Consider the following 14,613-nt stretch of genomic DNA (forward strand, 5'->3'; position numbering starts at 1 on the left):
TCACCCCCCCCCCCCCCCCCCATTCTCCCCTCGGACGTAAACCTGGCTCCGCCACTGACTCATCGGGAACGAGAAGGTCAATCTGATTGAATTCTGTTTTTATAAGTTTGATCATTCTATCATACAATCTTACGTCTTGACACCATTTTAAAACTAGCTCAACAAAAACACACATTTAAAATAAATAGTCTGTTCTATGCTAGTAATTTCATGCTTTGTGGATTTTATGCATCATATATTTTGTATAACATTCGAGTGTTACAAGGAAGTTGTTTAATGTTTTTTTACCATTTTAATGGTGAAAACGAAATTATTAAATTAACATATTATTATTAAAACTACGTTGACGTAGGCCTACATGCGTCATTTTGACAACAATAACGACTATAGTCACACTTATGAATGTAAGTTATATATATATATTGAAATGACAGTCAGAGTTTAATATGAAAGGGTCAGTTTGAAGAATATATTATTTAGTTACGCCTGTTTCTACTTTACAATATAAGTACCAATATTTTGACTATAATTGCTTTATATTGAGTTACACCTTATATTGTCCCATAATACCTGTTTAACAACCTTCAGGCTAATAGCCTTCTATTTTATTGACACATTCAATATTACCATTATTCCTATTTTCTCATTACCCTTTTAGATCCCCAATTTTTAGTATTTGTATTGAGAGATCTTCAAACATTTTGAGATTGGAGGTAAAAAGAGACTAGTGTTTACTATGGTTAAATTAATTATCTAGAGAGTTTTTCCCCTAATAATTAACATGGAGTATCATTTAAACTGACTGGTCTTGAATAAAACACCTTTACTTTTTAATCATTGTTGACAGAGGTAAATATCACTGGTTATATTATGAACACATTCTAATCGCGTTTTTCACTTATCATTAGATTATTATATTTTCCACGACATACTTTTAAGTACACTACAAGGACTGGGTGAACCTACGAAAAGTAGGATTTAAAAGGAAAAATATTTGAAGAAGTGGCTACTTTTAGAAACCCTAAGGCTTGATTTCTTCCACGGCATACATAAATAGCGTTCAATTAATACGTAGCAGACTTTTTCAATTTCTTTTTTCAAATATAGTTTTAATAATTCTATACGGTTTTCCATTTTCTCGTTTGATGTACTAATTATATTATCATTGTCAAGTTAAAAGGGTTATCCAATTCAAGTGATCTCCTCACCAACATACTACATCTGAACTGTACAAATTCACCGGATCTTCAACTACCAGCATTGATGAATGGAACATCAGTTTGGATTGATTAATATTTGAATCATATGGGGCAGTTTTGTTGTTGATGCATTAAATCATATTTAAATAAAGTGAAAAAAAAACATTTATAAGTGAAACGACATCTTTTATTCACGAAACCAATAATAAACTGAAAAATCACCATTTATTTCCCACTCTAAATATAATATAATGACTAGCAAAAATTGGCAAGTTTACACAATAATTTATATATTGTACACAAATTTACAAACTAAATTAAGTATAATAAATAATAATATACATGAAACAAATTCTTTTCGCATGTAAAAGATAAATAATGTTTGTATTAGGTCTATGATGTTGGATGAGTATGGACTGAGTGTATTAGAAATTAGAACCAAATTATGCTATGATAGAAAAAAAGAGTAAACACTGAATCCATACATCATAGACATAATACGATGAAAATATTCGGGGTAACTGTTTTTAATGAATTATAGCTTTATAATGCAAGTAAACAATCTAATCAAAATGTTTGCTTCACTTCTCTTTCACAGAATACCCTCGACATCAATTGATGACAATTCTCAAACAAACTAAAAAATGAAACGAAAAATCTCTCTCTTCGTTTTTATCAAATTGAATGAAATTCTGAAAGCTGGATAAATTGAAATTAAAAATTCTCCAATTCAATGCTGTCTTATCATTTATGCCTGTCTGTAGTTACAAGTTTGTATGTGTGAGAGGGTGGGTGGGGGGGGGGGGGGGGGCAAAATATTGGACATCAAGTCTGGCTACGGGCCTGCTACTAATATATTCTTCCAATTTTGAAACAGGATGCCATGGTTTATTGTAAAAGTGCACAATACATATGTTGTGCTGCTCAAATATATTTTGTGCATTTACTATATTTTTGGTATTGTACAGTAAATTAAACGTTGGTGCAACTTGTGCTGTAATGGATATCTAATGAGTTGTTATATCATCTACTATATGTATTTTAACATGTTTGTTAAGATGGTCTTTCCTCGTGAAGGCTTTACTACAAGTCGTACATCTGTATGGTCTCTCCCCAGTGTGGATTCTACGATGCCTTGTTAATTCTTCATTTCGAATAAAAGCCTTATTACACCCAGGTTCCTGACAAACAAATGGTCGCTCTCCTGAAAAAATACCAAAAAAAATCGTTGATAGATCGTTATTATGAAATACACAGAAAATATGAAATGTATATCTAGATATATAAAGCTGTTTATGATGCATATATAAAACATTATAAAAACGATTTTTATGCCTTTTTGAGCTTTTGTTTGGCTTTTAGTGTTAAAAGGACAAAAAAAAATGTCATTTTTATTATTAAGTTTAAGTAAGAAAAAAAGTTGAAAGTCTATTCAAGTTACACTGATTTACCGATAAATATAAATCTTATTTATCCCGCCCTACATTTAATTTTGAACCATTCACATCATTCAGTCTTTTGGGGGTATTTAGTGAAAAAAATAGATTAAGATTTCATGAGATAAACACTTCAGTATTATCGATGTTATATCGGGGTCGGTTGATAGAGCGAGTCAATTCTCAACGTGGAAATTCTTCCCCTCATGCACCTGGACGTCTTAAACACACCTGAAGCGATCATTTTTTCATGCAAGTTTTGTGATTTTTACATCCGTTACCCAAGAAATTTAAATATTTCATTAGTTGTCATTTGTTTTAACCTTCCAGTTTTCGGTCTAAGGAATAATCATTTGGGTTCATTAGGAGGATCAGATTGAAAAGAATATTGCTAGTTAAACCAAATAAGCGAGGAAATCGCCCCCAATCGTACCTAAATAAGAACCTACAGTGTCAGCATACTATAGCATCTATTTTTTTTAATTAACAAGTTTTTAATGATTATCAAAATTGACACAACCACCTCTGATACAAACAAATTCATCATATTTGAAAATATCGTCAAGAAGTGCAGATTGGTCATGGGCTAAGCATCTTAGGCTCAGTGAAATGCGTAAATCATTTGAATTGTTTTGACTATAATTTTAGTTCTTACAACCAAATTTCAGAAATCATTTTTCAATTATAAGTGGCTTTTAAAGATGCTCTTTACAGACTAATAAAGGCTTTAAAAAAATAGTTTCAAGCTTTAAGCGAAAGATTTTCCAAAAGTTGACCAAGCGAATCATGAGAACACAAAAATGATCATGAAACTCAATCTGTACTCAATTTATACAGTTAATGAAGTTTTTGTTTATACATTTAGGAATCTATTTTTTGAGAACTCCATTACCCATTAAATGCATGGAAATCTTATTTTTCCATGTCTGAAACATGAGGTACCTGATCCGGTAAACGATTGCAAAGTCAAAGAATTATGCTTGGTGTCAATATTTTGATGGCGCTGTTGAACAAAATGAGACATCTTACCTGTATGTATTCTGACATGCCCCAATAACTGGCCACGATTACTACAAGATACAGAACAATATGGACACATAAATACTTTACTTTTGTTCTGACAGGAGAGTTTTTCTGATTGTTCGTGTTGATACAAGATGGTATCTCGAATAGGATAAGAATGTTTGGTCGGAAGATGATGATGATGGTGCCAGGGTAGAATCTGGGTATTTAATAACATCATTTCTGAAGTACCTCTATCTGATAGTTCCACACATGCAGGACATGACGAATATAAATATTGATATCTCAGGTGATCCGAGTCCGGTAGTAGATACAAAGGATCATTTAATATTCCAACATCCTTAGAAACACTCTGTCTCTGGTTATCTTTCACTAATACAGTTGGTGAAAATATTTTAGGATATGTCCCCAATGTTAACATGATGACTGGTCGGCAAGATCTCACAAATTGATTAAACTACAACTTCATTTGTAGGTTTAAATCTGCTATTGCAGATCATTTAATAAAGAGTCACGTGTGAGGGCGTGAGCTTAATAACTTGTATGCCCTTAAAATTTAGTTTCCAACAATTACACACCCTAGTCATATTTACTTCTATTACTACCCAATCTTTAGATAGACTTAGTTCAGGGCAAACACCTTTTATTACACACAATCTATTCATATGAAAACAGAGCGGACTTCTGGCTCATACGACTTGAATTAATCGCTTGGCGGCGCAACGTGGATTTACCATTAAAAAGTTTGAGGTCTTCTATTAAAAAATTCGAATAGACAAATCGTTCAATGAGATAAACCATTTCTCCCTTTTTTCTATTTGGGCTAAGTCCTACTTTTCACCCGTGGGTCATGTAACCTATTGAGCTTAATGAATTACGAATTCAAAATATTTGATGAAAAGATCAAAGTCAAAATATAATTGAATGAAGGGCGTTAAACTTTATTTCGAAAAGGCTTCTTATTCTTGATTTTATTCCCAAATTTTCCACTTCATTATTTTATGTGTGGAAAAGAAAGTTATATATATTTTGTTTAATATAATAAAAAAATCTTAACCTTTAAAAAAAATAGCCAATACATCAAGTTAACCCCAGGTCAGTAGACATAGAGAGAGAAAACATCAGGTCAACTGACCATTGCAGCAGAAATTTGTTAGCATCAGACAGGTTAAGACTATCCCAGTGAATTGTATTATACCATTTAATGCAGCCATTTACGGGAAACGTGGTTTTTACAGTGCCGAAACCAACAAAAACATTTCTTGTAAATGCCTTCTGTCTACTTTTTACCACATTTTGACGTAAAGGGTCCAAAAGTAAATCTAACGTCAGATCGGTTTAAACATAATTTGAAGTTGAACAAATATTTTTGAAATTAGAGTAGATGATTTGAATATTGTGTATGTGTGGTAGCTACTAAGATATTTGTAATTTACTTTTTGGGGCATTTACTGTTTAAAACCTCATAAAAAAGAAAGAAATTTGATCGTTCAGTACATCAGTTAATAATTATCATCGGTTGTTGCTCCCTACACGCATGACTTGCACCCGACTATACATAATACCTTACGCAACATATCTATTCAAGATATAAATGGATAAATGTAGGTTTTCAAAACTACATTCGTGTATGTGCTTTCTGCATTTCATCTTGTTCTTGTTCTATGGTATATTGTGTTATTTGATAATTTTGATAGTATTATAGTTTTATTCTGGTATCACTCTTCTGATGCCTGCGTGTACATTTAGAAATGGAGGTTTTGAATTAAGTGGTCAATTGGAGTCAGTGCTACCTTCCTGTTATAATTTAACAACAGATTCCTAACAGATTAACCATGTTTACTTTTTTACAAGGATAAAATGGTCGAATTCGCATGCAATACACTGACACAAGGTGACAACATTTTTTATTGTTAATGCAACTGTTTGTTAAGGGACAGATTCCCCATTTTCGGTTGATTTGGGTCTTGAATATTTGTAAATAGTCTTTAAAAGTACTAAAATGTACGAAATCGCACAATTCGTTAAAAAATACATCTAGGCCTACTTCAAAATAGGAATTTTACTCACTAGTTCTATATACATGTATGTCTTTTCTATATATCACAGTATCTTACAATGACGAGTCGTCGTTTTAACTTTTAAACGGGCTACAATTTCGATGGTGAGCTGTGAACACTAATACTGATTTACTTTCTTTCGAGAGATTGCTCTTCAAAATCATTGCATGGAACGTGCATGTTGAAATTCAATAGTTTGTCACCATCCCATATTTTTATCCTGGTTAATAGTCAGTTTAATGAATTCATATTATTAACTCGATATGCGATGCAGCTAAAGTCCCCACAGCTGCATAAATATATTTTGTATTTAGGAAGCAAAAAAATATATTCCCCCAATTTTCTTTAGTAGAAGTCCTTGATAAAATCTCAGTGAATAACAATTTAGAAATAATAATGTTATAAATTTTGTAAATACAGAATCAGACAAAACGGTCGGTTGTCTTTTCATTTGAACGACATTTAGAAGCTATTTGAAGAAGTTGTCTGATTAGCTTCATTGTTGTTATATTATATACTCTCATGTTTAACCCCTCTTCTTAATTTCAGCTTATGTTATGTACTTGTTTTATTAATACGCCCACATGAAATTTGTATGCCTTATATATTGATGCGTATGTTACCTTGCCTGGCGTCCGACATGTTACGGAACCTCGACACTGCAAGATACCAGATTGATCCGAAGATACCAAACCAAACCAAATCAAACCATCCATCTGTAGCCATCTGCAAAGTGGCAACCAGACTCCGGACCAACAACGTACTACGAGACCATCAGTTCAACGCCATTAAATGTCGCTGCGGCCACGTTGCCACTAGGTCGCATGTCCTCATTCAATGCACTGAACTGAAACCCGCTCGTAAGCCACTGCTAGAGTACCTGGAAACCAACGGCATACCACTCACCATACAGAATGTTTTGGCTCCATCCACGGACCACTGGTATACGATAATGGAACTCGTCTTCCATTTCCATTTTCTTCCATCTGTCTTGAACAGATAGGCTAAGTTTTTAAACTCAAAGTTTCTTAACACTTTTTAATTATATCCAATCAATTCAACAAGTTTCATTGCAGAAACATTAGAGAACATCTCTCCCCCTTTTGTGAAAGCTTACCCCCTCCCCCCCCCCCCCCCCTTCTTTCCTCCCTCTTTTTCTCACTTTTTTTTCTTTTTTTTTCCTTTTTTTTTTTCAGGCCTTCGAGTTTTCCAACAGATAACAGATAATCTAACCAAACCAAACCAAACCAACGACTACCATTCGACTACCAATCAACAAGAAATACCATGATCAGAACGAGTTTGGAAAAATGAAGGAAACCGAGTAACTCACGCCACACCATCCAGGGCCGAGTTTCACCGCCATGTCATTCGACCCGACCAGATCTAACGAAGAATCAACAACCAAACCAACAACACAATTTGATCCAATCCAAATACCAACTTCTACGACTACCAACAACTACCTAGTTTGCGATATCAGCATCCGCTGGAAGCGAACGTTAACTCGTCATCTACCTACCTACCTACCTTGCCTGGCAAGCTATATTTATTATTCGTTGTCATTTACACAAACTAAGGTTTACTTCAAAAACAATGTTCAACTATTTATAAAATCCGACTGCCTTTAATAGATTTTGAGGATTATATAGCCTGTGAATTGATGAGATATTAGTACAACAAAGCTTTCGAACTACAAATGCATTATGAAGTTCGTTAATATGATTGTAGTTTAGTTCGTGAAGATATTGCTATCAATTTCAATTTTTCTTGACTTTGTTACATATATGGTAAGCTATATTTCATAAGGAAATAGATCTGTTTCAGTTGAGAAAACAAGACTCTAATTTCGATTAATTATCCCTTTAAAAATCGCATTTAAAAAATGGGCCCAGTAATTGAAAGTTTGTATTGTATAAAGTATATAGAAATACGACCACACCTATGTTTTATGTTTAGAAATAAACTTAAATTGACATGTTTTATTTGAGAAATTAAATGAGTAAATTTATCAACATCTTGAAAATTTATCTCCAGTTGACATCACAAATTTAGAAATAATAAGGATCAACATTTATATAGTTTATTAAAAGAAAATATTACTGTAAGCAAATAAAATTGTTTAATTGATATTAGAACGATTTCAAAACCAAGAAAGTTCAAAGAATTCAAAAGTAAAGGTCTATCTTACTTTTCCCGCATCATCTCACATATTATTAAAAAGATTATACAAAATCTTTATGATCCAATATTTACTCTCGTGGCAGTTGAATTTTGTTTTGATATATCAGTTGCAGCTCCAAAGGGTAACCATGCCCATCCCCACTACCCAAGAATACAATTTTTGTGGAAATAATTAGTATTTTGTTGCAAAATATGGTAGTATTGAAATAATACCCTTTCAGGTTGCAGTATTTAAGTCTTTATTTTCAATTTTTCTCCCTGACACAAGTCAAGCAATTGGTCAGTTTTTTCTTAAGCATATAGTTGCCACCGATTGCTATATATCAATCAGAGGCTCTCGAGTTATATCAATTGCAAGATCTACTTGGACCATTCTTCGGAGAACAATATGTATTTTGGGCGTTTATTGCGATTCATTAACAATACTGTAAATATCAGAATATTGATATTTTTCATATCAAGAAATCAAAATAAACTTCATATATGATAGTATTTACAAATTATGACTTAGTGAATACCTGAGACGTGTCAGCATGAAATAAGTCCTTATCAATCACGCCTCGCCATCTCACATGCTTTATTTATTCAAACCCAAATCATTCAAACGCTTATTCAATCACCTTTTATTTAAAATCGTTACGCCCTTTTCCAGAAATTGGGGAGATGAATAGCCAGGATAGGTCTATACTTTACTACGCCTTTTTAATTGTACCTTGAGAAATTAACTTCTTCCAGCTATTGTAGCTTTGGTGCGGCTTTCTGAATAGAAACAATAAGATTTCAGTTAAAAACCAAAGTAATTATAGCAAACCTGAATGAATGAATGTAAATGTAGACCTACAACAACCTATAGAAGACCGAAAGAAGAACATTGTGATGGTGTGAAATTTGACAGGCGATAACACATGGCAAAGAAACAAAATTTAATTATGATGGCAATTGTCGCACATGCAGGCCAAGGTAAGCCAAGATACCCTTTGATAGTAGGAGAAATCAAAATACCCAACACCCCCCTCCCCCATTTTTACGCCCTTTTCCAGAAGGAGATGAATAGCCAGGATAGGTCTATACTTTACTACGCCTTTTTAATTGTACCTTGAGAAAGTAACTTCTTCCAGCTATTGTAGCTTTGGCGCGGCTTTCTGAATAGAAACAATAAGATTTCAGTTAAAAACCAAAAATTTGGCAGGCTATAACGCGCGGCAAAGAATCAAAATTTAATTATGATGGCAATTGTCGCACATGCAGGCCAAGGTAAGCCAAGATATCCTTTGATAGTAGGCGAAATCAAAATAACCCCCCCAACAAATAAATATAATTTTTTTTAATTGGAATAAGTAGAGGGGGGGGGGGGGTGTTCACTAAATTTTTCTATCCTACTTTCTTTCTTGGTAATGGTAGAGTTGTACAGAGCAGAGGTAGGCTACAGAGAATACAATTTAACTGTTGTATGCAGTCTTTGTGGTTACGCCCCTTGCTTACCTCTTGTGTGTGGAAGGTAGAAAAGAAAGACAAAATGTCAACAAAATCCCAGGTAAAAATTCGTAATTTTGTCATCTCATGATTACATTGTATTTGTATCTAAAATTAATTATTGAATTAAAATCGATTTTAGGTGCAATAACACCATGTTTGCACTTTTCATAGGATCGATTGATTAATTCAGTCAGGGCATCCCCTTGACCATATAAAGGCATAAAAAAAAAAAAGAAATTCAGACAAGACGATACTGATGATACTTCACTATTTATTACAGATTTACTCTAAATGTTATGTGTATTATTCCTTGAATATCAGAAATATTTTGAAGGTGATATGTCACTTCACAGAAAAATAATGGCCTCAATTGGTAAATTACCAGCAAATATTGTGGGAAGACATAACTGATAAATAAGTTGAAAAAATCAGTCTGTGTAGTCAATTTACTATTTAAAACCATGATACCTTGCTTAAAGCTGATTTTGGAAAGTATAGTACTAAGCCCATATCCAGCTGGAAACAGATTTATCTGACTTAGAAGCCTACAGTAGGCCTATCTATACAATATCCAAACCACTCTATAGCTTTAACGCTCTATAGGCTAATAATCTAATTTTTAAGAGGCAATATTGTTTTTTTCTTTTTTATTCCAGAATGCCTTAAGTATCTATCTATCCTAACTTATTATACTGAAATATGAAAACAGTTAAGAAAATAAGACCAGTACCTCAAAATGAATCGAATTCTGGAAGAAATTTTGAACCATGGAAATGGTTAATGAAGAGAAACTCAGGGGTTTTGAGACATTGTGAAAGAAAACAAATCTATCCCTACTTGTATACCAACATAAAACCAGTTTTGACATGGAATCCCCATGAATTACCTAATGGTGGGCAACATGGTGCCATTTTTAATTTTGATTATTCAACAGATGGGTGAGAGCTTTGTGTTTTTGAATAATGATAATAATCTAATGAATGGAATGTCTCTTCCAATTTGTTCCTACAACAAAAATCTGTGAGATATTACTAGATAATAAAACCTGCATACAACCAAGTTTGTTTTTCAAATAGCAAAGATAATTTGATGTACCGGTACAGTAAAGTAAAACTATGCTACATCTATGTAAATGAAACTCATTTCATGTGGCCTCATGATGTAATTTACTTGTGTCCATATTCCACTCTGTCTGGAGAGTCTCCATATCTAATCATGTTTTGATTAATTTCTTATCATTCTATTGTAGTTCAATTTTAATAGCAGCTTGTCAACATAAGAGTTTTTTAATGTTTGATCCATATAATGGTCAGTTGTTAAAAGAGAAACAAGATGCACATTCTGATTGTGTAAATTGTGTCAGGTCAGTTAAAATTAAAACTGATATATTTTTGCTGATCACATTTAATTTGCCAATGATATATAAATTCAGGATATAAAATTTAAGCTTTAAGTGTTTTGCAAATATAATATAAGGAGCATAATGGTTTGTAGGAGAAATTTTTGTTAAAAAAACAGGACTGAGGTAATGAAGGGAAATAACTTGATTATTAAACTGCCTTCATCAAGTTTCCAGAACACAGTTATATAAGCCTAATTGTTATGTATATTTCATTGGTAGATTTTTAGATACAAGATTATTTGCTACATGTTCAGATGATAAAACTGTGGTGTTGTGGGATTGTCGATTTTTAAAATCAAGAATTAAAACATTAACTGGACACGATTATTGGGTAAAGAATATAGAGTATAATAGTTCTGAAAGTTTATTGGTAACATCTGGTTTTGATGGCAGAATTTGTACCTGGGACATCAACAAGTAAGATTTAAATTTGACTCCTGCAATTTTCATCATGTCTGTTAAATGTTTAAGGATGAAAGAACACAACTTTCTTTCTTTATTTATATTCTATTGATTGTGATGGATTGTTTTGGGGAATGAATGTAATGACAACTGATGGGCGGTGGATATTTAGATGGGTAGACGGGTCTTGAAGAATCAATTGACCTAATGAGAAGAATATATCTTTTGTATTTCAGTTATTCTGGTCAAAATGATGAACACAAACAAGTTTTATTAACAAAAGGATTGATGAGATCTAAACTGACATCTGATAATAAGAAACTTATCATCTCAACATCTCGTGGTTATATGATTATAATACATGATCTAAACTTACACACATTACCTACTGATTTATATAGTTTTAAACCAGATGTCTACAGAGTTCATAGAATAAATTCAGCTGGTGAATCGGAATTAGTAGTTAAAGATAATCCTTTCATTCATCGGAAAACCAACAGAATAGAATTTATCTCTGACTTTCCATCTGGCAATGAGGCAGAAGTAATAGCTAGTCTACAGGTACTATGAAATGTTTGATTTTTGAAAGGAGTGTCATACCCTTATCTAGCAATTTTTATCAACTCAGTTCCTCCATTTAAATGAACGACATGGAAAATGCACCTAGTCAATCAATTGTGACAATATTGTATGATTTAGTGTGCTAAAGATGTTCTTATTAATAAACTTTCCAACTTTTAATTCAAAATAAAGTAAGCAACTAGCAGAATATCCTTTATTGTACATAATTTAAAAGCAAAAGTTTGCATATGGTCCCTGTTTAATTTTAACTAAGATTGGCCAATCAATTTAAATTACATCATCAAAAGTTAGTGAAACTGGACTTGATTTCTTCAGGTAAGTTTCTCTGTTAACATCAGTCTGAAAACTAATTCCATTATACATTTCAGGTTCACCCACATAGCTGGTGTATTGTATCCAGGAATACTAGTACAGATAGTGATTCAGAGGTATTGTTGTTTATTTTTAAAGCCATATTCAGGATAAAACTAAAACTAAAATCAGATTTTTAGAATTTTATATTTCAACGTGAAAGGGGAGCAGATATTTGTATCACCCATGTTGTTGGTCCAAAATTACTCATAAAAAATCTATGGATGTGGGTCTTAATTTTGTAACTGTTATATATATTTCAGTGGGTTTGTGTCCATGATATCCAGTCAACTCCAGACGATATTAGTCTTGATCAACCTAGTACTTCATCTTCTAGTTATTATGCATTGAATATAGATGAAGATGTAGAAGCTACTAGTAGTGATTCTGATGATAGTAGTTATTTATCTGACAGCAACGATATCATTGAAATTATAACAGATGATAGTATTGAAATAGTCTCAGATGATGAATATGAACAGAGTTTTACTGAGGCGTTATTAAGTTTTCAACAGCGTTCTGGATTAACAACAGACGTTACAACAGATACAATAGATGATTCTGACTCTTCTACAAACACAACTTCTCCATTACAAACACATAAATATACTTCAGACTGGGGGCATTCAGCTTTATTAAATGAAAAGTACAAGCATCCAGCTTTAAAAGTGAATAAACCGAGATTAATGTTTTATAAACAAGAACCTAACGTGGGGGAGGGCTTTATTAAAGAATTATGTTTTAGTTATGATGGACGTGTGATATGTTCACCATATAAAGATGGTGTACGATTGTTAACATTTAACCAGAATTGTGATGAGATTTGTGATTGTGTGCCGAGTGAAGTAAAGAATCTACATGTTTATCAAACCAATCAATCTCATAATAGCTATGTACTGGCAACAAAATTCTCACCCAAACACTTTATGTTTGTTTCTGGTAGTTTAAGTGGTAAAGTTGTCTTTCATCAGCCTGTTTTATAGCAAACTATCTTGTTTAATTATATTTAAACAAAAATGTCTAGGTTTTGTTTGAAATGTGAAGACATTTCTGAGATTTATATAATACACATAAAGTTCTTATTTGCAATAAGCATCAAATCACTGCTTTTAAAAGAATTGAATATCTAAATAGTTTACTTATCCATGGCATGTTAGACCCCCTCCCTTAACTTCCAGAAGCAAGTGCACTAAATATTTATTTTATTTTATTAATTGTTTATCTTATAGTCTTGTCAGAAGTAATGATTTAAATTTCTTATTGATACATTTTAGTAAGCTTTGTGTTTTATTTGAAATATAAACAAGCACAATCCACATTCAAATGAGGAAAAGGGAGATCTGGGTGAATGTAAAATACATAAAAGTTTGGTGATAGTTTCAAAGGTGAGGCATTTGTCGCATTGGCCTTGCCTAAACTTGATAAACTTAGGTCATTGGCGTAATGTAATCCATGGCCTTGCTTGTGACATAGTCTAGTGTTTCTATAGAAGGATGACCCCCAATATTGATCATACAGAATTTTTGAGACAAATTTCATGATACCTCTGATGAAAAGCTATCTGCTGTAAAATATTACAACTGATACTGATTAGTTTGGGTTTTTTTTCGTTGATATTTAGTAAATTAGCTACCAAAATATATATATGTAAGCTTATACTGCTCAAAAAGAATGTACTGCCTTGTCTATTGACCATTTAATGTTTATTTACATTTTTTATCAAATCTGATCATGAATTGATTTATTTTGAGATCATGAAATAAATATATCACAGATATAATGAAATAAATACAATATTGCAAAATACATTGTGAATGAAAATAAATTGTAATGATATTTGTTCTTGTTATAGTGATTTCGAAGAGGTTTTCTAATTTTTATGTGTATAAGGGAGCAGACAGCTCAATTTGCACCATTTCAATTTTAAGGCACACATATGTGGGTCTTTTGGTTTCACTAATACTAAGTATTTTATGGCAAAAGTAGCAGATTGGTATGGATACACCTAAAAAGTTTAGAAAATCTCTTTACAATTTCCTGAATGTCATTCAATTACCACAAATACCAAGCAACTTGAATCACTCTGGATAGAATCATGTAATTATTGACTTAAAACATCTTATAGTAATGGTAATACAAAGTATCAAACTTACTATTAGCTATCTTAGCCACTCTTTAGCACTATTTTGATTTGAATCGATTTGTATGATAATGTCAAATCAAAGTAAAGTTAATTAGGTTTTTAGCCTATATTTTACCAAAAATGACAAACAATTTACACTTACATATGTATTTTGTAAAATTTTGTATCAGTTTCTGAGTAGAATACTATTTTGTGAATATCCCTTTGAGATATATGGTCTGATATTAGCATGAATTGCATCAAACCAAGTATTAGTTCAGCGTGATCTTTGAATGTAATTTAAGACCAGTCATAGTGGAATCTGAGTAACCTGTGCTATGATTTAGCAGACACTGATTGAAGCTTCTTCATAAAT

At 32.3% G+C, this 14,613-nt stretch overlaps 2 protein-coding genes across 2 annotated transcripts; one reads left to right on the forward strand and one right to left on the reverse strand.

Annotated features, from left to right (window-relative positions):
* Window positions 1-2,233: 2,233 nt before the first annotated feature.
* Window positions 2,234-3,743, reverse strand: LOTGIDRAFT_98041 (hypothetical protein; the record flags this gene model as incomplete). The annotated part of the gene is made up of 2 exons (XM_009068449.1): window positions 2,234-2,403; window positions 3,665-3,743. Coding segments are annotated over 2 exons (249 nt in total), but the record flags the coding sequence as incomplete, so codon positions are not given.
* A 6,287-nt stretch (window positions 3,744-10,030) lies between these two features.
* Window positions 10,031-13,098, forward strand: LOTGIDRAFT_211543 (hypothetical protein; the record flags this gene model as incomplete). The annotated part of the gene is made up of 7 exons (XM_009068450.1): window positions 10,031-10,316; window positions 10,628-10,741; window positions 11,000-11,197; window positions 11,419-11,743; window positions 12,133-12,192; window positions 12,379-12,451; window positions 12,776-13,098. The coding sequence occupies exons 1-7, from the start codon at window positions 10,078-10,080 to the stop codon at window positions 13,096-13,098; spliced, it is 1,332 nt and encodes a 443-aa protein (XP_009066698.1). The 5' UTR covers window positions 10,031-10,077.
* Window positions 13,099-14,613: the final 1,515 nt, after the last annotated feature.

Source organism: Lottia gigantea (genome assembly GCF_000327385.1).
Source record: "Lottia gigantea unplaced genomic scaffold LOTGIsca_9, whole genome shotgun sequence".
NCBI lineage: Eukaryota > Metazoa > Mollusca > Gastropoda > Lottiidae > Lottia > Lottia gigantea.